Source organism: Ambystoma mexicanum, chromosome 7p (genome assembly GCF_040938575.1).
Source record: "Ambystoma mexicanum isolate Mex_15411 chromosome 7p, UKY_AmexF1_1, whole genome shotgun sequence".
NCBI classification, from domain to species: domain Eukaryota; kingdom Metazoa; phylum Chordata; class Amphibia; order Caudata; family Ambystomatidae; genus Ambystoma; species Ambystoma mexicanum.
The window spans coordinates 68,768,991-68,790,723 of NC_090939.1; the positions used below are offsets into that span (position 1 = coordinate 68,768,991).

General features: G+C 47.3%; 1 protein-coding gene across 2 annotated transcripts in view; it reads left to right on the plus strand.

Moving 5' to 3' along the window:
* CFAP44 (cilia and flagella associated protein 44) overlaps positions 1 to 21,733 on the plus strand; it is a 1,393,686-nt gene that overhangs the window by 193,161 nt on the left and 1,178,792 nt on the right. For both annotated transcript variants that reach the window (XM_069635797.1, XM_069635796.1), the window contains one exon: positions 3,647 to 3,793. In XM_069635797.1, the coding sequence (XP_069491898.1) occupies positions 3,647 to 3,793 (147 nt within the window). The remainder of the gene's footprint in view (positions 1 to 3,646; positions 3,794 to 21,733) is intronic.

Consider the following 21,733-nt stretch of genomic DNA (forward strand, 5'->3'; position numbering starts at 1 on the left):
GGTGAGCGGCTGGAAGTAATATGAACTTTGACCTTTCAGTATTTTGTAATTTGTATTTACATTTCAAGAAGCCACAGTCTACCAATCACCATTTTCTAGAAGATGTTCAAAATACCTGCACATTGCCAGGTGCGCCACTGCAATATCATATTGTCAATCTTAATGGCTGGATTCTTCTAAATACATGAATCCAAAGATAAAAAGTATTATGACCCAGAGATGCGGTTTGCATATCTCCAGTCTGATACAACGTGTCATACTATAGGGGAAGCTTTATTTTGCCTACGTCGACAGTTCATTGTAAGGAGGCAATCCAGCGGTATCAGGGAAACTGATTGCTTTTCTATGCACACCCATTCAGGAGAAGTCCCTGATGTGCCATTGATCCAATGCTGCAGGCTTCTCGGAGAAAAGGCAGTATGATATTGCTTTACACCCGGAAAGCTATACCTTCCTTGTTCTACTGACCTAAAAAGGATGGACATTGGAATTATCAGGCACACTCCTCTCCCCCATAAAAATATCAAACACTTCCCTAATCTCCTTTAGTAAGGTTTGTGAGAGAGGCAGAGGTAGCATTCTAAATAAGAATAGCATTTTAGTAAGCATATTCATCTTAATTGTGTCAACTTTCCCCCACATCGTAAGATTGATCTTGGACCACCTTTTACAGTCAGAAAGCAAATCCTTGAGCTTAATACAGATGTTGCGTTCTAGTATATGAACAGTATCCTGAGAGACCGAAATTCCTGTATGTACAAAACCATCTTTAGCTCAGAGGAATTCATTTAGAGTAACACAACTTCTGTAACACATCTGGATAATGGGAACAATTTCCCTCTTAGATGTATTTACTTTAAAATTTTATATCTTACCAAATTGGTGAAATAGCTCCCAACATATTCTGAAATGAGTGCTCCAAATTTGAAAGAAGCAGAAGCAAGTCATCTGCTTACCTTAATACCTTAGACAGATAAATGCCACACTTAATACCCTGAAGGTTATCATTTATTCAAATTGCAGCTGCTAAGGGCTCAATCTTTGCCTGATTATATAATGCATGAAAGAATAACATAAAAACAGGGCCAAAGTCGAGTTTTCCCAATATACATTTTGAATAAGTCCAATTAACACGATCAAACGCCTTCTCTGCGTCTACACTCGCAGCCATTAATGTTTCAGATGAATTGTTATTCAGATGAGTAACATCCATCACTTCTTGTATATTGTTATAACTAAACTGACCCAGCATAAAACCAGACTGATTACCATGAATAATTCGAGGCAATATTAAACTCAGTTTGGTTGCATAGATTTTTGCCAAAAGCTTTAAATCCACATTAAGCAGTGAGATAGGCCTATAATTAGCGCATTCCGTGTGATCTCTACCCGGCTTTGGAATGAGTGTGATCAAGGCCAATAGCATGGACTCTGGTAACAAACCCCGCTCAATAATTGCCAAGTAGACGTCTAAAAGATGGAGGAATTCTAGATTACTAGATGCGCTGTAAAATTCAATCAGGAACCCGGCCGTCCCATGTCTTTTATGTCTTGATGAGTTCTATATTGCCCCCAGCAGTTCCTATTCAGTAGGTTTTACATCTAAAGTTTCAACTTCAATGTTACGTAAAACAGGCAAGTCAATCCCTTGCATAAACTCCAATTTGGCAGCTTCGGTCCTTAGCCTTATACAGTTCTTCCAAAAAAAATTGAAAGCTTCCAAAATAAACAATTTTTTTAGTCAATACTACATTATTGTCTGAGATAATGGACATAATACTCTTACTTTCCTCCATCCTTTTAAGCCTACTAGCCAACAGTGATCCTGCCTTTTCACCAAATTCCCAATATGATAGTCTAACATAAAGCAACGCTCCCTAGGTCTTTCCAGTCAGCCAGCAGTCAAGTGTCTGCTTGGCTCGAAATACTTGTACCCTCTGCTCCTACAATGGATTCGTACAATATTCTTGTTCTGCTCCTTTCAAGTGCAACACTAACTTTTCCTCTTCACATGCTCTAATCTTTTTGAGATGCGATGAAAGACTAATAGCTTTCGGTGCCTCCCAAAAAACAAAGATGTCCATTACTGAGTTTTCATTTTCATGTATGTATTAGGCAAAACCTCTCGGATAGTTTCTCTTACTGCTGTGTCTGTTAACAAAGTGGTACTGAACCTCCAACCTGTGTCTCTCTTCACATCAAACAATGAACAGACCAAGGGCAAACTGATTTCTGCATGAACAGAAATGGCTATACTCTCAATTGAGCAGTCTAATACATTAGGCTATAGTCTCTTGGAAACCAAGCTAAAGTCAATACGAGAGGAGCTATTATGTGAGTTGGAATAAAAGCTGTACTGCCCAATACTCGGATTCAAGAGTCCCCATGGATCAATCAATTCCCCAGTCCATAGCAAATCCTTAAGCTCTTGAATTGCCCTCTCCTCTCTTTGACGTGGACTGTCCGATCATCTGTGCAATACTACAGCAAGAACTTGAGTAAAGTCTCCCCTCAAAATAATACCCTCTTCCTGGAGTGACCCGAGGACATTTCCTATCTCCAATTAAAAACAACGTTTGGAGCATTGACATCCACTAATTTGAAAGGGTCCCCTCCAAATAGAGAATTGTATTCTAAAATGTAAAAGTAAGTTGCTTTCAAGTTACGTTCATTGGGGACAAATATTAGTCAACTTTAAGTGTTTCCTGGGGAGAACAAAGCTCCTGGGATTCCTCTATTTTCCTGATTGTGATGTATAGTGGATAGTGGATACGATCAAGGGAAAGGCTTTCTCAAATCCTTCCATTTTGTGGAGAATAGCATGGTGCTTTGGGGATTGTTACACACTGAGAAGTACTTGCTGCCGTTTGGAAGCGTACACAATTTCTATTATGCTTTACACACACACATTCCTACAAATGTTTACAATACCAGCGGAATGCCTGGTCTTCCACTCCCCTACATTAACACCCATTCTGTTACCTGCTTTGCCTCTGCCTTTAGATTTGTAAATAGTTGACACCTTCTGCTCTTTGTATTATAGGATTTATAAAATGCAAGCCTATCTCAGAAGCCAGAGAGCGCTGTACATATTGTCTGTGCAGAGCCTTACAAGTAAAGCTGCAGAGAATAGTAGAGGGGCCGGGATTGATAAGGGAGCTGGGGCGGAGGAGAGTCCCACAGGGAGCCAGTATCAATTTAGTTACGGTGTTGTCAATAGTTGGTAAACTGTATTAGCGGTGGGCAACTACAAGACTGGTAGCCTCTCTTACATGTAACATAGGGATGCCATGCAAGAGTAGAGGTTTGAGTAAAGGGTGTTTTGAAAACAGAAAGAACCCTATTAAGTGAGACAATCAAACAGAGTATACATCGATAAATGCAACCAGAGGTTATATCTGTATCTTTTTCTTTGCTCTTTGCACATATACTTATTTCTCTGGAACGTCTTCTTTTCGATAACACCATCATTGTGGGTAATGCTGGCTTTTAATATGTTAACATCAGTTTTCAATTGTTTCTTAAATGGGTACGATCTTACCTATTTGTGAAAACCTTTGTGCAATGGCCTGTTAGATATTTATGTGCGCCAAACAGGTAAATGGAAGGTTTACCCATGCTCTTTTCTTCCTTACGTGCAAAACAGAGAGCAAGAAGGTGGACGACGCTGCTGTAGCAAGTGGGTCTCGCAGGCAGTCAGCCAAGCCAGACGAGAAGAGTGGGAAAATTGTGCCCCCCGTAGCTGAGGATCCAAAACCTTCTACGTCAAAACTCCCAGACTCTCCCGGAAAAGGTAAGTTGTTGCATTCTCTGTTGTGCTATTCTAATGTTCCCTGCCTCACAATGACCTCCTAGAATATGTTGGTCGGGGCATGCAAGGTGTATATGTGCCTGTTTGTATTTTTTCAGCTGCACTTCATTTAAGAAAGGGTGACCAGTCTAGGTCCATCCTTGGATAACTGTATATGGCTAATAAAGTTGATGTACTCATTGGCATAATCAGTGAGGCTTTCGTTCCTGCGGCATGCATAGTCGCCTGCAACAATGGTGATGAGTTTTATACCCCACAGGGCAATCAACAAAATGGACCTTCTATGCAGCTTTATAACGCAGTGAGCAGGTGGTGCTGGCACTTCCCATTATACCAGGTGCAGAAGAACTGGCATCATAGACTCTGAGACCAGCAAAAGGTGGTTGCTGGGATATACCTGCAGATTTGGTGGAGATGAAGTACAGACCATTGCATCATGCTCTGCGACACTGCCAGTGGGGTTTTGATGTGGATAACCTGGGTGAGGTATGTGTGCTGCTGGTCCGGTGAGCACCCATGGAGACATGTGGGGGTGGGAGAGTATGAAATGGTCCTAGCAGTAGGTCGAACAAGGGGTGCGGCCTTGGAGAGGGTGGGAGTTAGACTCATCATTATTGGCTACAACATTAGAGCACAAGCCCACTAGAAACTAAGTCCTCGGAGAAGCGCCAGCAGGAACGTTGGTGAAGGGAACCCAAAGATAAGGGTTACTGGAGCTACACGTTTCTCTCTACTGGTGACTGCATTGTGTGTGTTTGAAGCACAGCCATAAAGTGAATTATTTCTGTTAATTCCAAGAGCTTGAGTAATGTTGAGTATGGCACCTTGTTGGCCTCAGCAGCTGTTGTATGTTTACCTTCAAGGATATCATCACCAGATGTGCTTTACATTCACTTTTCCCGTACTGGTTCTGAAACATTTCTCCCAAACTGTCCAGTGTTTTGGGGCCATCACTGTCCTTGCCCAATGCAGGAGAACGCAATGTAAAGTGGCAGGATTAGAAGGAGGATTTCCTGCAGTATGTATTCACTGTTGACATCCTAAATATGAATATTGATCGGAAGAAAGCTCTTCTGTATCACTGCCTGGACTATGAAGCTCACAGAGTTTTTAATGGACTGCCAGAAGCTTGCGACGATGAAGGCGAGGGAGATAATTAAAATGTGTTCACCAAAAGTATAGAAATAGTGGATACACATTATGTGCCCAAAATCAACATAGTTGTAGAAGAATACTAGTTTGGCATTCTGGAACAGAAGTGGGGGTGTCTGTGGTAGAGTTGATTATGGCATTATTAGCTTTGGGCATTGAGTTTAACTTTGGTCTTGGTCATGATGATAATATAAGGCATGAGGTCAAGGTCAGGTACAGTTATAAACAGATTGGGAGGAAATTTAGAGGAAGGGTGATCCTGGTGTAAAGTGAGTCATCTAAGTAGCACAATAAAAGGTGGCACGTGTATTCAGTTGCATGAATGAATTGAGAAGGGGGAAGCACACAAAGTGTGTAATGTGAGATACGGTGGAAACAAAGGCTATAGTATCATGAAATAACTTTATTGTGGATCATATGTATCCATAAAAGTACATAAAACAATATGATGTTAGTAACACGTTCCATGGGCTATACCAGGGGTAAATGACCCACAAGCCACAGTTAACAGCCAGAGTGAAGTTAGAGCGGTTAACGGGGGCACTGGGACGTTTACCTCAGGTGTAGCCTGTGGAACGCTTTACTAACGCTATTAGCACCCTGGGTTTCCAAAGCTGTGAACGGGGTGCTAAAAAAAAAAAAGTATTTTCATTCATTGAGCGTGATTCCGCACGCGTCCTGTTCAATGAATGAAAATACTTTTCCAAGATGGCCACCATGGTTGGAGAAGGCAGGGCTTCATATGGAGCCCCTCTTCCATGGGCGACTGCAAAAGCAAAAAGAAGGGAAGTTGTTGTGGCCGCCACAATCGGGTAAGTTGGGCTGGGGAGAGGGGTTGAGAATAAATATATATATATTTTTTTAAAGTGAAAGGATGATGGGGACAAGATGCTGGTGCGGGGTGGGGGAGCCAGCCAGACCACGGTTCTGTGGATCATGGGCTGAGGTCAGCAGGTTCAACCCGCGATCTGCAGGACCCAATTGGCTGCTCCCCCCGCCCTGGGTGCTAATGATAATAAATATTCCAATGTTACATTAATAACAAGTTACAGTAAATTAGCAAATAAGAAAAACACTTGATTTGATTGGCCGTAAAGAAAAGCTGCTTCCTAATAGAAAAAGAGTGAATTGGAGAACCACAGAGTTGGTTTTGATGTGCCAGCTCAAACCATTTAGCAAATTACAGGGGATTTTACATATTTCAAGTGGAGTGGCAGGAGTGTAGAGGCAAAGGCCATTTCACAAGATGTCCAAAAACATCAGTAAATTCAGTTCAGTCATGGAGTTGGTGGGGTTGAGCGTAGCACGGGCCAAGTAGTGTTGTCTAGTAGTGAGGTGTGGAGCAAAAAATGATAAAAGGAAGTTTTTTCTATTTAAGATTTTAGTAGCTTTTCACTTGGCTTGAAAATCCAAAATAACTTTTCTTTTCACAACTGAACCGCTTACGTTAATTTCCTGCGACAAGGATCAATATGTAATGCTCAAATTAAAATAACACCAATAGATTGGAACAAAGTTATAAAATGCAATCTACAAAATATCTTGTTAGTATAGATAAAGAAAAAGGAGGATAGATATCCTTGCAATTATCAAGACTCTCTTAACAGGGACTCAAAAAAGTTGCCATTAGCAATACACAGTCATTTCCTTAGAAACCAGGTCCAAAAGAAAGATATACCCTTCATCTTCCCTCTCCTCCCTCCTCCCTCCTCCCCTCCCTCTTCATCTATCCCTGCCTGCAGGACCTCTAAGGGATTCTTAAATCTGTAACAAAATGTCAGCGTTCGCCCTCTCTGGAAACTGTGTAATGGATAGTGTATACGGTGACATTAGTGTGCCAGCACCTCATCCTTTCACTATTCCTGTTGCTGGTCTAGATGTTTTCCAACATGGCGTCACCCTCTATTAATGTGTGTCACAGCATTGCAACTGTACATTGCAACCTGCCCAGCATCTTTGGGTAAGATGCTGTTTTCATGGCAAGTTTTCTCTTTGCTCCTTTCTGCTACACTGCTCCTGGCCTCCCTTTCCTTTTGACCAGCTTTCACGCTCTCCGAGTGCCTGGTGCCTTCAGCACTCTCTCTCTCTCTCTCTCTCTCTTTCTGAGCTATTGCTACGCTCTGCCCATTTCTTGTTTCTCCTCTCCTCCATTTGTTTGTGTGGCACCCGCTGTATTCTATAGAAGCCTCCCTCTCGTTGCTGAGGATTCTACATCTACTGAAGAGCTACACTACAGTCTCCCTCACCCTCTACCGTCTGCAAGGATTCCAAACTCATACCAACTCTCGGAATTCTAATGTGTTTTTCTGCTGGTGCAGCTTTTTCCCTTATTATTTCGGTTGTCTCGGGCGGGGGTGGGGGGGGCCTCTTGCCTTAGCTGTTTACCCGCAGGCATAGTGGCTTCCTCTCGAGACAGACCTTACCTCTTCAAGGAACAGAAATCTGCCCAGAAAAGAGGGACCAGCTTTACGCCAGAAGAATCTACTGACTCAGTTTACAGCGAGGACTCCGGTGAGGAAGAATTTGAAAAAGCTGACACAAAATGAGTAAAATTGTTTTTTTCTATTTATTTATTTACTTGTAGGGAGGAACAATGATCTTTTGATCACAAAAGAACGTACCATAGGTAAGAAATCAGATTTGACAGGAAGCAGTGAGCTTCTTACAATGGGGTAAGTTTGAGGGACATTCTGACCAGGTTGTGGAGGGAAGTAAAGGGAACAGTTACCGGGGACAATACATAAGTGGACATACATAGATTAAGAACAAACAATATTGGACATCTTTAAGTTCAGATAGGCGGTACGGCCAGCTGTGCTTTGGAATGTGACCCTGATGGGTGAAGTGCTAGAGTGAAGGCAGAGAAAGGGAGGGACAGAGGCCATAGAGGCGAGGGTAAATCTTTAGCTAGAAGTCAGATGAGAGGGAGATTAAGAGGGTAACTCCAGGGCAATTCCAAGATGGCTGCGATGCTGTGAACACCGTGGCCACCGAGCTCCTGTCCCGAGGCCCTGTAATTTTGCATCCTGGCCGACGAAGCCCTTCCCAGGCGGTAGCAACTAGAGGCGATAAGGGAGCGGGAGCTGTCTATTTCCCCTGCGGTGATCCGGGAAGTGGAACTGGGGGTCTGTCGGCCCCGGGAGGATCGGAGGAGGCGGACCAGAGGTCCTGCGGCCGGGGCCTGCTCTGCCGGAGGGGTGCCCGGGCCGAAAACTACACGTGCCACCCAAGTATCTGCAGAGGTCTCGGGGTCTGCCCAGCCGGGATAGGGCACCAGACCGCAGCCTGGGGGATACGTGCCGCGGCGCAGGCCAGTTCCCCTGCGGCGTCCCCCCACCCAACGCTTTGGCTCGCTGTCCTTGGTGGGCGGGGGTCTGGGGGCTGAGACCGCACACGTTCAGCGAGCGGCTGAGGCCAGATCGGATCGCCCGACAGCGACGCACACATTGGCAGTGTGCTAAGAGGAGCACTCAGCACTGCAGGGACTGCCTGCGGTACCCGCGGCCCCAGAGGGGAGGGGCCCGACCCACAACCATGCACCCCCTCTGCATACACATCTGCAGGGCGCAGTCCCGGGCACGGCAGTGGGAAGTACAGTGAGCCGGCTGTAACTGCACTGGGCGGACCTGGTGTGGCCCGCAACGGAGGACACAGCACTTGAGAGGTACAATCTGCGCCCTGTGCCCTGGTGGGGGGGAGAGCGGCAGCTAGCTCCCTGGGCGTCTGTCTACCATTACCCACGGGTCCCGCTCCGTGAAAGGGCCCTGCACTGGACATAGCGCATTGATATTACATCCCTGCATCAGACACAGCGTGCCCCCTCCCCCCTGGCTAATTTCTCTTGGAACTGGAGTCCTCGGGGCCCTCACCGATCTGAACCTCTGGGCCCATCTCAGAAGGTGGAGGCGTGGCGGTGAGGCGGTGACCCCCCCCCCCAGAGTCGTCTTCTCTGCTGTGGGGGGCCTGTTCTGCGTAGTCCCACACATCTCCCTTGAGGGTTATTTCAAGGCGCCACATTCCACCCTGGCCCTACGGCATTCAGATCACACCACCACAGCGTCGTCTTCTCCTGCCCGTTCTGGGAGCCCCACCTACAGCACTGAACTCAGCCTGTCCCGGAGGAGTGTACTGGCGCTCGGAGGACAGCCCTGACCACCAGCATCTACAAAGTGACTTCCATATCGGTTGGGCCCGTGGCCTTGCCGCCGGGGGGGGGTCCCTACTGCCAGGGGAATTCGGAACCCCAAACACTGAGCTCACTACCTTGAGTTGCCGGCACAATGTCCAAGAATAAAGCTAAGGATACGCAGTCCATCCAGAGACCCCTGAGGAGACTGCAGGAGAATGCTCTGACCAAGATATGGGCCAAGGACACTGAGGACACCCAGGCAACATCTCCCAATGACGGGCCCCCAGGGGATACCCCGGTGGATCTGGGCTCTTCAGAACATCAACAGCCTGTCACTCAGGCAGCACTGAAGCTCCTGATGGCAGATATAGTGGAGAAGATTATCACGGCTGGCCAAAAGCAAATGGACGTCCTCAGGGAGGACCTGGCGGAGGGTCTCCAGGAGATCAAAAGGGACATTAGTAAGAAAAGGAAAGGGTGGACACAAACGAGAGGGCGATTCAGGATTTAGCTGAGGACGCAAGGAAGATGGACTCCCTCCTGGACACTGGCCACGGCTACGCACAACCTGGAGCTCCAGGTGGAAGAGTTAGAGAACAGGTCTATGCGTTCTAACATTCGCATTAAGTCCCTCCCGGAGGACTCCCAGGAACAAGACCTCCCCCAAACTGTGTAGGGCATATTTGTAGACCTCCTGGAGGCGCCTGGGTGAGAGGATTTTGCCTTTGATATGATACACACAGTGGGTCCCAAACGAGCGGACCCGGGTGCGAGACCCAGAGATGTCCTTGTGGCTTTGCATAGCTACTCAGTGGAGGAGCGGATTCTTGCAGCAGCATGGAAGGCCGGCCGCCTAACTTATAACAGGGCGGAGATAGCGCTGTATCAGGATGTGGCGCAAACAACACTAAACAAACAATGGCAAATGGGTCCGCTACTATCCCACTTAAGAGCCCAAGGCATTCGCTATAGGTGGCTACATCCCTTTGGTCTGGCTTTTGAATGGAGAGGGAAGCCGCAGAAGATCACTACCTGTGAACAGGGTCTCGCCTTGCTGGGGCTGGAAGAGGACCTCCTCGTCGTCATCTACTCCACCTCCATCCCAGACATACCCCCGCAGAGAGTGGGAATGGTCCATGGCCCGGTCCAAGAAATCGAGGAAAAACAGTAACAAGCCGCTCCTGAAAGGTCCACCGGCAAGGGACGTACAACAACAATCGCAGAGTTGATTGGGTCCACACGGGGGAGTGAGGTTCTGCATGGGTCTTGTCTGACAGATCCTGAGTTGGATGCCTGGGGAGGGCATAGAAGTAGGAGTTATGATGTGGGAAGGCCAAGACTAACAGCAACACCTGCAAGGGCCGAGGGGGAGGGGAGTGGGACTCATATCTTGGAATGGGATTGGGTGATTCCGCGTTGAAACAGTTGGTGGGGGGGCAATAGATGGGGAGACTCTCGAGGTTCTGATTCAAGGGGGGCTGAGGCCAGTCGTCCCACATTGCCAGAGGGAAGGGGAGGTGTGGAAGGGGGAGGGGTGGTTTGGGAGATCCAGTGCCTTGGGAGATCCAGTGCCTTAGTAGCTAATTAGAGGGTTCTATAGGGCAACCAGGAAGGGAGACCCCGTGGGAAGGGAGCGGGATGCTAAGCAGAGCGACTTAGGAGACCTATTACTTTCAGTTGAAGTAGTATGCCTAGTCAACGAGTATTGAGGGTCTCCTCCCTCAATGAGAACGGCCACAATTCGCCGATCAAATGCAAGAAAGTAGAGCACTATACTAGGTGCGAACGGCCAGACATCATCACGCTTCAAGAGACCCATATCCGTACTGCGGACCAGGGAAGGGTCAAGATTTGGGGCTATTCCAGGTCACTACAAGCCACTCAAACCGAAAAGAAAGTGGGGGTCCTACTGGCCCTTAGAGACGGGCAGGACCTAAATATTGCTGGAGAGATGGTAGACGACCAAGGGAGGTTTCTGGCGGTATCCTTGGTGGGAAATGAGCACCCTCTCATGGTAGAAACGATATATGCCCCAAATGCAGCACAAGACAGCTTTCTCCAAAGCTCATTGGGAAAGCTTGAGAAGTTCGCCAAGTCCCCTATTATTCTTACTGGCGATTTCAATATTGCTTGGGACCCAGCGAAAGACAGGACGGGTGGAGGGGTGGGACCTCTGGGGAGACCTTCACATGACCTGAAGAAGAAAATCAGCAACCTGGCCTTAGTTGATGTGTAACGAGAGTTAGGGGGAGTAGCATGGGGGTATACATTCTATTCCCATGCCCACCTGTCCCATTCTAGAATAGATTATATCTGGCTGTCAGCCAACCTGCTGGAGAGGGTTCTGGATATCTCGATGAGCGTCACAACACTATCTGACCATGCCCCCCTGACTTTATCCCTGAGTGCGAAGGGCAGACCCTCTGGGCTGTGGAAATGGCGTTACCCTATTGCCCTATTTAAAGATGAGGAGGAAATGGGCCGTTTTTTTACTGAGAACCCCGCAAAGGACACGCCAATCCAAGTTAGGTGGGACACCTTTAAGGCAACCCTAGGGGCAATAATAGCGATTAAATCGAGAAGAGACAGGGAAGTGAGAATAGAGTAGTAGCGATTAGAAGAGACACTTAGGGGAATAACCGCTAAAATGGGGTACATCAGACCCAGGCAACCAAAAGGGAGTATAGCGTAGTGTGGGGCCAGCTGGACTTGATCCAGACTCGAGCGGCTGAGCAGAGTTTATTGCACCTCAGGCAGAAATTCTATATTAAAGCTAACAAGGCCGACCGGCTGCTCTCGAGAATGCTAAGAAAGGAGCAGAAGGAGAGGACTATACTTAAAATTAAGGTGGGGGTGGGTCCACTAGTACCAACAATCAGGACATATTAAGGGAATTTACCCGATTTTACTCAGCAGTGTACATGTCCGATACTCTGACGCAGGCTACCCAATCAAATTACTTAGATAGGCTTAGCTTACCCTGTAAACACAAGAAGAGAGGGAATCACTGGAAATGGCCATCACAGAGGATGAGGTCAGGGATGCAATTAGAGCGCTGCCTAATCTTAAATTGCCGGGCCCGGACGGCTATGTGGCAGAATTTTACAAACGCCATAAGGAAATACTTACCCCTATCCTAACTACGCTTTTCAATCAGATAGGACAGCACGGCGCAACTACGAGATCTATGGAGGAGGCGAAAGTAGTTCTTATCCACAAAAAAGGCAAGGATCCAACCGAGTGCGCCTCCTACCGTCCCATAGCGCTAATTAATGTGGACTCAAAAATATACGCTAAGATCCTGGATAAGAGATTAGACCACCCTGTCCCTAATCTGGTCCACCCGGGTTTTGTCAGAGGCAGGCAGACCACTGATAATGTCAGGAGGCTGGCCCACTTAATAGAAAAGGCCCACAATAGAGGAATCCCCGCTCACCTGATGGCAATTGACGCAGAGAAGGCGTTTGATCGGGTGGAGTGGGGATTTCTCTTTGCAACAATGCTTAAGATGTGATTTTGCCCCAAGTTCATGGACAGGATTAGAGCCAACTACAGAAATCCAACCCTCAGGCTGGCGGTGAATGGGCAGCTGTCAGATCCGGTGTATGTCGAACAGGGCACCAAACAGGGGTGCCCTCTCTTCCTGATATTGTATGCCCTCCACTTGGAACCATTCCTCGAAGCGGTGCGTTCCAATCAGCTCATAACAGGACTCCCCTTTGCAGGCTAAGTGCACAAGATCACAGCTTTTGCTGACAATGTGATTCTTTCCCTGACTACCCCGAATACGGCCATTCCTGCTGTGGAAGCTGAGTTAGCGCACTTTGGTAGCATGGTGGGCCTGAAAATAAATCCCTCCAAAACTGAGATTCTCAACCTCACAGTCCCGACACCAGTGGTCCGCTCCTTGAAGGCCTCTTCTCCCTATAGATGGGTAGAACACTCAGTCACTTATCTGGGAATAAAACTGACTACGAAGGTGGAACAATTGCATCAGGTGAATTACCCGCCCCTCCTGGAGGAACTAAAAAGCAAGATGATGAATTGGGGCCCTTTAGCGGTTTCCTGGCTAGGACAAATTAATATTCTAAAAATGACCGTCCTCCCCAAGCTCTTCTACTGTTTCGCTGCCCTGCCAGCGCACGTTCCCCCGTTCTTTTTCAGGTCCTTGAACAAGATCGCTAGCAGCTTTGTCTGGGCCAACAAGCCCCCAAGGGTAGCGGCCAAGGTGATGAGAACCCCCACGGAGCAGGGAGGTATGGGTCTACCGGACTTTAGAGCGTACTTTAGGGCGGCCCAGCTGAAGGTACTTTGGAACTGGCAAAAAAACCACCGGGGGAAGGTATGGATGACCATAGACAGGACGGTTCTGAGGGAGGATCTCGAAGGGGTCTTGTGGAAGCCGAAACAGGACTGGCCGTCACAAATGTACTGCAGTGCAATCCTGGCCTTGGTGGCCCGTACCTGGGATGAGGCGGTGCAGCAGGCCCACTTAACGATGCACCCATCCCCCTACACACCTCTATTCACTAATCCGCACTTCACCCCGGGTTACATTACTATTGCTTTCCAAGCTTGGCACCAGGGGGGATGCAGAATGTTGCGGGATATGTTTAGGGGGGGGGACAGGTAAAGCAATTTGAGCAGTGAAGGACAGACTTCAGTCTGGGTGAAAATTAAAGGTTTCGTTACTGCCAACTTCGGCACTGGCTTAGCCATCCTACCTTTAAGCATGCAGCGACCCGACAGTTGACCCCCTTTGAAACATACCTCAGTAGGGAATTGGGGGGCAAGCACTTGATCTCAGCCCTATATAGGCACATGAAGGCAGAAGGGGACACTCCACCTTGGTCCTACATGAACAATTGGGAACTAGCTACCGGGTCTGCAATCGAGGATAGTGACTGGTGTTGGCTGTGGAAGCAGATTCCTAAGTTAACAAAATTCCTTCAAATAAGGGAGATGTGGCTGAAGCTGCTCACCCAGTGGCATCTGACTCCTGCCAAACTTCACAGAATGTTCCCCGGCGGCTCCCCCCTTTGCTGGAGGAAATGTGGAGCAGTGGGCACGTGGGAGCATATATGGTGGGAGTGTCCGGAAATTGAGAGCTATTGGGCTGGGATCTGGCTAGCACTCAACCAAGTTCTGGGCCTGGACCAAAGAAGTAACAAAGGGCTCGCGATACTGGGCCTGGGGGGATCTCTGACAGCTATCCAGTGTAAGGCGGACCGCAAGCTCTACGTAATAATGATGATGGCGGCGGCAATGGTACTAGCTCGCCGATGGAAAGCAAAAGATCCGCCACAGGACCACGAATGGGTGGCAAAGCTATGGAGCTTGTTGGCAATGCAGTGGCTCACGTACTCTATTCAAGGCAAGCACCTAAGATTCAGGGCGGACTGGGCTTCTCTACTGGCTTATCTGGTTGATGGACCAAGGCAGCGTTGGTGCCCCCGGAGCATGAGACTATTGGGGATAATAACAGAGGATCCCGGCGAAGCTGACTCTTAATGGGGCATCCCTAGGTTGGCCAGTCCACCTTTTAGAACCTACAAGGGGGAAGGGGGGAGAAATCCCTGACTGGGCAGCGCACTCGCACTGGACTTCTTGACTTTGGGGTTGGTTTGGGGGGTAAGGGGCAGGAGTTGGGATTTTCCTTGTTCCTTGTGTGGTTCGGTTTTCTTCTGAAATGCCAATAAAAATTAAAGTGAAAAAAAAGAGGGTAACTCGGAGGCGAGAAGGTAGGCTTTTTTGTTTGGTATTAATACAAAGCTCTGCCAATGTAAGGAAATGACATCCTCTAGACTCTCATCTCCTACTCGTGACAGACTGTGTCTCTAGTGTGGAGAATCTAGGCATCTTTCCAGGCATTGCCTTGTAAATAGGATGGATTTCTTCACTGTACCCTCTTTAGAAGTACACAACTAGTAGGGGGAAGTCAAGGAATCAAGGACCGCACCATCCTATGCTAATATCCTTTGTGCCCAGACCAGTAAGATCATAACACATTGGGAAGAGAATCCGGGGAGATATTTCCCGAAGGGGAAGTGTGAGAAACCTGAGGGTATTCTCACTCCCAACCCCCCAGGATCCTCTTCTCAGGTGGCCAGGGAAACACCATTGCTTTTGGATCCTGTCCCTGGGGATGGACAAGCGAGGGAGGATCTCCTGGGTGGAGGGTCCTCGAGATTGGAAGTAGGGTACCCATAGGCGAGACATGGTATCCCCCTTTCCCTATTTATGACCAACTTAACCCTCCCAGACCTTTATGGGTTACCGCAAGCCCTGTCCCTCATTTCCCCACATTTAACATTTGAAAGTACTGGGATGAGGAAGAGGCGACTTAGAGTAATGAGCACTACACCTTAATTTTGCTACTCTGGTACTGAGGTGAGGAAGATGCCTGCAGACTATATTGAAAGTCAGGCGTGTCCCCTATATCATAGTTAGGCAAGTCTAATTAGGCATCCACACCTGCAACCTGTCAGTGGGCTGTATTTGTATGAAGGGAGACCAGTGAAGAGAGAGCGAGAGAGCGCAACGGGAGGCCTGTGTATGACAGACCAGGGGACCCTTTCCGTGAAGAGGCAGCCGTGGTGGGTGCTGAAGAGGAGCCAGGGTTCCGGCCGACATCCCCGAGGTGTGGGAGCCTATGTGACAGAGATTGAACAGCTGGGGCTACGAATAGAGGATGCTGTCCGCGTCCACTCAGAAGCAACATAGTTGCCGACGCATGCAGAATCCCAACTGGCGTGCGAGTGGGGCTCCTAAATGTATTAGCGCCAGCCTGGGAATCAAAAGGAAGCATCAAGAGCCGTCGGAGCAAGATGCTGAAGACCAGTGAGTCACTCAGAAACCAGGGCACTCCGGGCAGGCTGCGCACATTTGATCGCGCCTTGAAACACTTGTGTATAGGCGCGTTACAAATGCCATCTAGCAAATGGAAGAGATTTGTCATTTGGTGCAGAGGAAAGAGCATCAACCCGATTGACTGCTCTCCCACACATATTGTTCTATACCTGACCCATTTATTGGATTCAGGTCTAGTGTTCAATTCCATTAAAGTCCACCTAGCGGCACTTTCTGCATACACCACTTCCCAACTCAAAGTGTCGTGGTGGAAGATCCCGGTTATAAAGGCCTTCATGGAGGGAGTAAAGAGAATACACCCCCCGATAGCTGACCCAGCTCCCGGATGGGACCTTAACGTGGTACTTACCAGACTCATGGGCTCACCATTTGAACCCATGCACAAAGCATCTCTTAAAGACCTCACTCTTAAGACTGCTTTTCTAATAGCTATCACCTCCATCAGGAGAGTAAGTGAACTACAGGCTCTTTCTGTTCTAGACCCCTTTGTTACAGTTCACAGAGATAAGGTGGTTCTACGCACTCACCCAAGGTTTGCTCCGAAATTCATCTCAAAATTCCACGTAAACCAGTCTATAGAACTACCAGCGTTCTTTCAAAATCCTTCCAACTTGGGAGAAAGGACTCTGCACACACTAGATGTCCGCAGAGCGGTCATGTTCTACATGGAAAGAACCAGACCACTGAGGAAGACTAATCAGTTCTTCGTCTCGGTGGCAGCAGGAACAGAAGGGGATGCAGTTTCAAAGTCCACTATTTCTAGATGGATTGTTCAATGCATCACTCTCTGCTATACTCTTGCTAAGAGAGAACTGCCCTTTAGGCCAAGAGCACATTCCACTCGAGGCACGGGGGCGTCCATAGCATTCATTGCAAATGTTCCCCTTGAGTCCATCTGCAAAGCGGCTACCTGGAGTTCTGTGCACACCTTTACAAAACACTACTGTCTAGATGCACACTCTAGATCTGACTCCCAGGTGGGACAGGCAGTATTAAGACATCTTTTCTCTACTGTTCCTTCTCATAACCCACCTCCAACTCCGGGTACTGCGCGCTAGTCTATGCACAGCATGTGATTCTAAGCAGATTAACAAAGATCAGAAGACAATGCATCACTTACCGTAAAAGCATTTCTGATGGTTGTATCTGCTTAGATTCACATGCGCCCACCCTTCCTCCCCGCTCGGATGCAAGGAACATAGACTTCCTTTTATATCTCTCTTTTCTGTACTCACTCACGTCTAGAAGGCTCCCTCAGGGCAGAAAAATACAAACAGAGGGACCTCGACGCGTGAGGGATTGTGGGTACAACGCACGTCACTATAGGGATAGTGTTTCAGACACGCCTTGTCGACGTCCCTTTTCGACTACGAAAAACAAAATGCAATACTCCGCAGTGACCACTGGATGTCGGACCTATGCACAGCATGTAAATCTAAGCAGATACAACCATCATAAATGCTTTTACGGTAAGTAATGCATTGTCATATTGAATACCGAACTCAATGGAAGTTTAGAAACCACGCTAAATTATACATATTGAATACCGAACTGAATGGAAGTTAAAAACGGTGCTAAACTATGCACATTGAATACCAAATTGACTGAAAACCTAAAATTAAACTTGTTGAATATTGAGCTGAAATATAACTTTATAGAAAAAGCAAATAGCTAATGAAGGCTCAAAAGAAAACTACCCATATAAAATCACCTATGGGGAAAAGAGCAATTGTGAAGGAATGCAACTAAAGGTGGGGCATGAACAAGACTAACACAAAGTGAATCTTGTGAACGGATGCAGTGCAGCAAGGCCAAAGACTGACAAGATGTGTATAATACATTATGGCAAAGCCAGGAGACTAACTAGGAAAAGCCAGAAGAGTATAAAACTACACATAAAGTCAAGAGGCCGACAACGAGGAACTGAATGAATAACAATTTGTACACAGGGGCAAATGCAGAGGAACCTGTGTGGGCTGAAGAGTCTAGGGGTACTGGTTGCACGACCTGTGATGGGTGGACCGTGTGGTCTGACAACTGCCCCCAGACCAGAGAGCCCTACATTGTGAAAGACAGACATTGTGTAACCAACCAAGAAGGAGCACTACAAGTGAGCTGGTGACACAAACCACCAGAAGGAGGGTCAGATTGACACAGAGTTAAGTTGAACTTTGAAGGACTGAAATACACATTGGTTGCTACGTTGAAGTCTTCGGGAAGGGAACCCTGAGACTTGATGAACTACAAGTACCATCTAGAGGAGAGGGCCTCAAGACCCATTTTGTTTGAACTGTGTTGCTTGTGACTTAGGAACCCTGAGGATTGTGTGGAACTGTATTACCTTGAACGAGAGACGGCTAATTCTGAGACTTTTATGGAACTTTCTTGAACTTGGAGAAGGGGAGCTGAAGAAGAAGCTCAGAAATTTATATTGATCAACATTTGTTTTATTATTGACATCCCTACACATGTTTTAGCTTTAGTTGTAAGGGCTAGTATAGGTTTTGGATACAGACCTTTAAGTTGAACTCTTTGACTCAGACTTCCCTTAGTTTCATTCAGATAGGGAAATTCCACCTTAGCATAGGGCAAGTTAGGCCTTCTAACATCCTGACATTTAAGTTAATAAATATCTTTTGTTTGAACTGTAAGTCTGTTGTTTGTGTCTTGCTTCATAATGCCTTCACCGAAGAAAGATAATAGCAGGAAAAACACCAACACTTTCCTGTACACAGGGAATAAAACCACCTACAGAGTCCCTGCTACCCTAAAAGGAAAATAAAATCTGGACCCAATTAGATAGGTGGGAGCAGGGGATGTGCCATTAGATCCAAACTACTTCCCTGGGGCTGGAAGGTAATGGAAAAAGAGGAGGTTGACTGTATTTACTGATATGTTGAAAAATACCCCCCAGACGCAAATCCCCATTACATCTTAGGAGAAGAGAGCTGCTCACAACACCCATGTTCCATAACTTACCCACTCAACTGCTGTTGGTCAGCACATTTTCACAATGTCCTCAATGGATGACCTAAATCAGCCAAATAGGGATAAGAACAGAAATGTAGGAGGCTGGTGCTACAACCCTGACAAAACCATCCTTCGTGGAAGCACCAGAGCCCCTGTTATCAGCTTCAGAAGAGGAGGCCACCACCCTCAGTGGAAGGGTATGTGACAAACCCCTTCCCATGAGGCCAGGGAGGTGAGGCCACTACCCGATTGTACCCCTGTGGGTGGTACTCAGCAGGAGGATCTCATGGGGAGAGACTCTCCCTCTAGGGACAAAGATGGCCATCCAAGGGAAACGCGGTGTGCGAACCATTTATCTCCACACACCTACCCATCTTCATATCCCTTCACTCAACCCTCTGTAGCCCACACTTCCATTTGCCTCTGTAGCATTAAAACCTCAAGAATCACTGGGACGATAAAGAGTAGGGATGACTTTATAAAGACTTCCCTGGAAGGTACTGGGACGAGAAGAACATGTAGAGCAAGGAAGAGTCCTCAAGAGAACATACATACATGTTCTAGCTGTTTTGCTATTCAAAATAAAAACAGATGAAGGACTTACCAAAGGGAGACGCCCTCCCTGGAGGAACCACAGTGGGGAAGCAGTTCAGCAGAAACCAGTGACTAAGTGTGGCAAGAGCAAGGGAACCAGGATGTCCCTTTTTGGTCCATCAAAGAGGAACAGAATGGAAGCCTCGCCAGGAGATGGTCCGGTGGTGTGAGAAATCTGAGGGTGTCCTAACTTCTTCCACCAATATATCCTCCCCCCGTTGCTTTCGGATCCTGATCCTGGGGGTGGATATGCCAGGTAGGATCACCCTAGAGGAGGAGACTTGGGGAGTGGGGATGAGGCACCCTTGGGTTTTGAGGTACAGGACGCCTAGTCTTCCATTAATTCCGAAATTAGTTTTGAATGATTCCCAGTGGGGACACTCTTTATGTTCATAGCACCCTTGGGTGAGACGTGGTATCCACCATTTCCCTTTCATAAGGAACCAAATGTCCCCCAGGCTTTTGTGGGGTATTACCAATCCATCCCTATTTTGTCAGAAAACACATCTCCCAATACATACTATTGGACTAAGATGAGCAAGAGAAAGCATAGAAACATACATACATCCTTTATTAACTCAGACATACACAAACACCACTCTGGTACTGGGACGAGAAAGAGGGATGCTGAGTACCAAGACCGTTGAGAAATTGAAGTATATTGTCTGCACCTGTGTCTAAAGGGGCGGTACGAATGGCCCACTCAGGTGAGGCTCGAGAGATCACCTGTAGAACACTTGCAGCAGGAGAAGCCAGAGGTGAAAGCAAGGAGACGCGTGTCAGAAGCACTGAGGAGCTGCAGAGTCATTGCAGTGGAAGCTGATTAGGGCGGGCGTTTTTTGGAGGTCTCTGGTGGCAGGCAAGGCCTGTTGACCTCCTGGAGTCAAGAGAACTCCCTCTTTGGTAACCTGAGGCAGCAGAGACCCTGGAGAAAGGTGTGCTGAGCCAGGAGCAGCGACAGCCACAGAGGACCGACCGAAGCAGAGGACAGCCCACAGAGACAGCGTACAAGGTGAGTCAAAGCAGGCTGAATGACTCTGGGACGTTGTGGTGCGAGCCGCGTGGTGAATGCAAGTTGGAGTGCTCACGAGTGAGCGAAGGACAGCGTAGGCAATGGGAATGCCGGTCCAACTTAAACTACAGATGTTTGATAACAATGATAACTTGAAGGCTGAAAGCAATGAATATAACTGTTTGTGAATACTGAACTGTAATGAAATTGACAAGGCCAATGAAGGGCCAGAAAAGCAGTGAACTTTGAAAGTGTGAATAAGCCCGTGAACCGGGTGCAGATTCACAGCAGGAAAGTGAACTGGGAATTTGCAGTTGCTTTTTTTTAATGTGACTGATTTAAGTTTTTGAATTCTGAGCCAAAAGAAAGTAACAATGATTGAATGCCACTTAGAAAGAAAGTAGTGAAAAGCATTCTCTAAAGGAACTGTGAATTATGTAAACCAGGGGAGTTGCTAGGTCTGGAAAAGACCCGGGGCTACGCTGATGTCGGAACTGTTGGGACTGGGGGCTAGCTAGTCTTTTGGCTGTAGCTCCTGAGATTCTATCCGGGGCTACAACCAAAAGATCAGGGGCTATACCCCCCTTAGCCCCTCCCACCTAGCAACGCCCCTGATGTAAACTAAAGAATATAAGGAACTATGAATTGTAGAATCTGAGGAAAGCAAGCCTTGGCAAGAGCCATAAGGAAAAGAGGAACTGTACAAGTTGAAAGCTGAAGCAGTGGCAACGCTATGAGGAGATTTGATAATCCTAAAAGTGAATGGTTGCAAAACAAGTATTGAAAAGGCTGCAAGAGTATAAGTCCCATACCACTGTTGAGCTGAATTTGTGGCTGTGTAACTATGGAAGAGAAGCCAATAAGGTGTGTAATGGGTGGACTGTGTGGTTCGACAACTGTGCCTAGACCGAGTACACCCCACTAAAGAAAAGCCACTTAACTCATCTATACGTTTGTGATTGAAGGTCAAGAAAAGCTTGTATATTGTGAACTTTATTAACTGAACTGTGTGATATTGATAAAAGACACAGAAGCCTGAAAGCTCTGAAGTATCCTGAGGAATTGTGTTGTTTTGGAAGCAGTGAGAGACTTGACGAAGGGAACCCGTTTTTTTCATTGAAAGTGAACTGTCTTGAATCCTGGTGAAGGGAGAAACCTTTTGCCGACCAAGAGCTGGAAGAAGCTCTGAACTTTC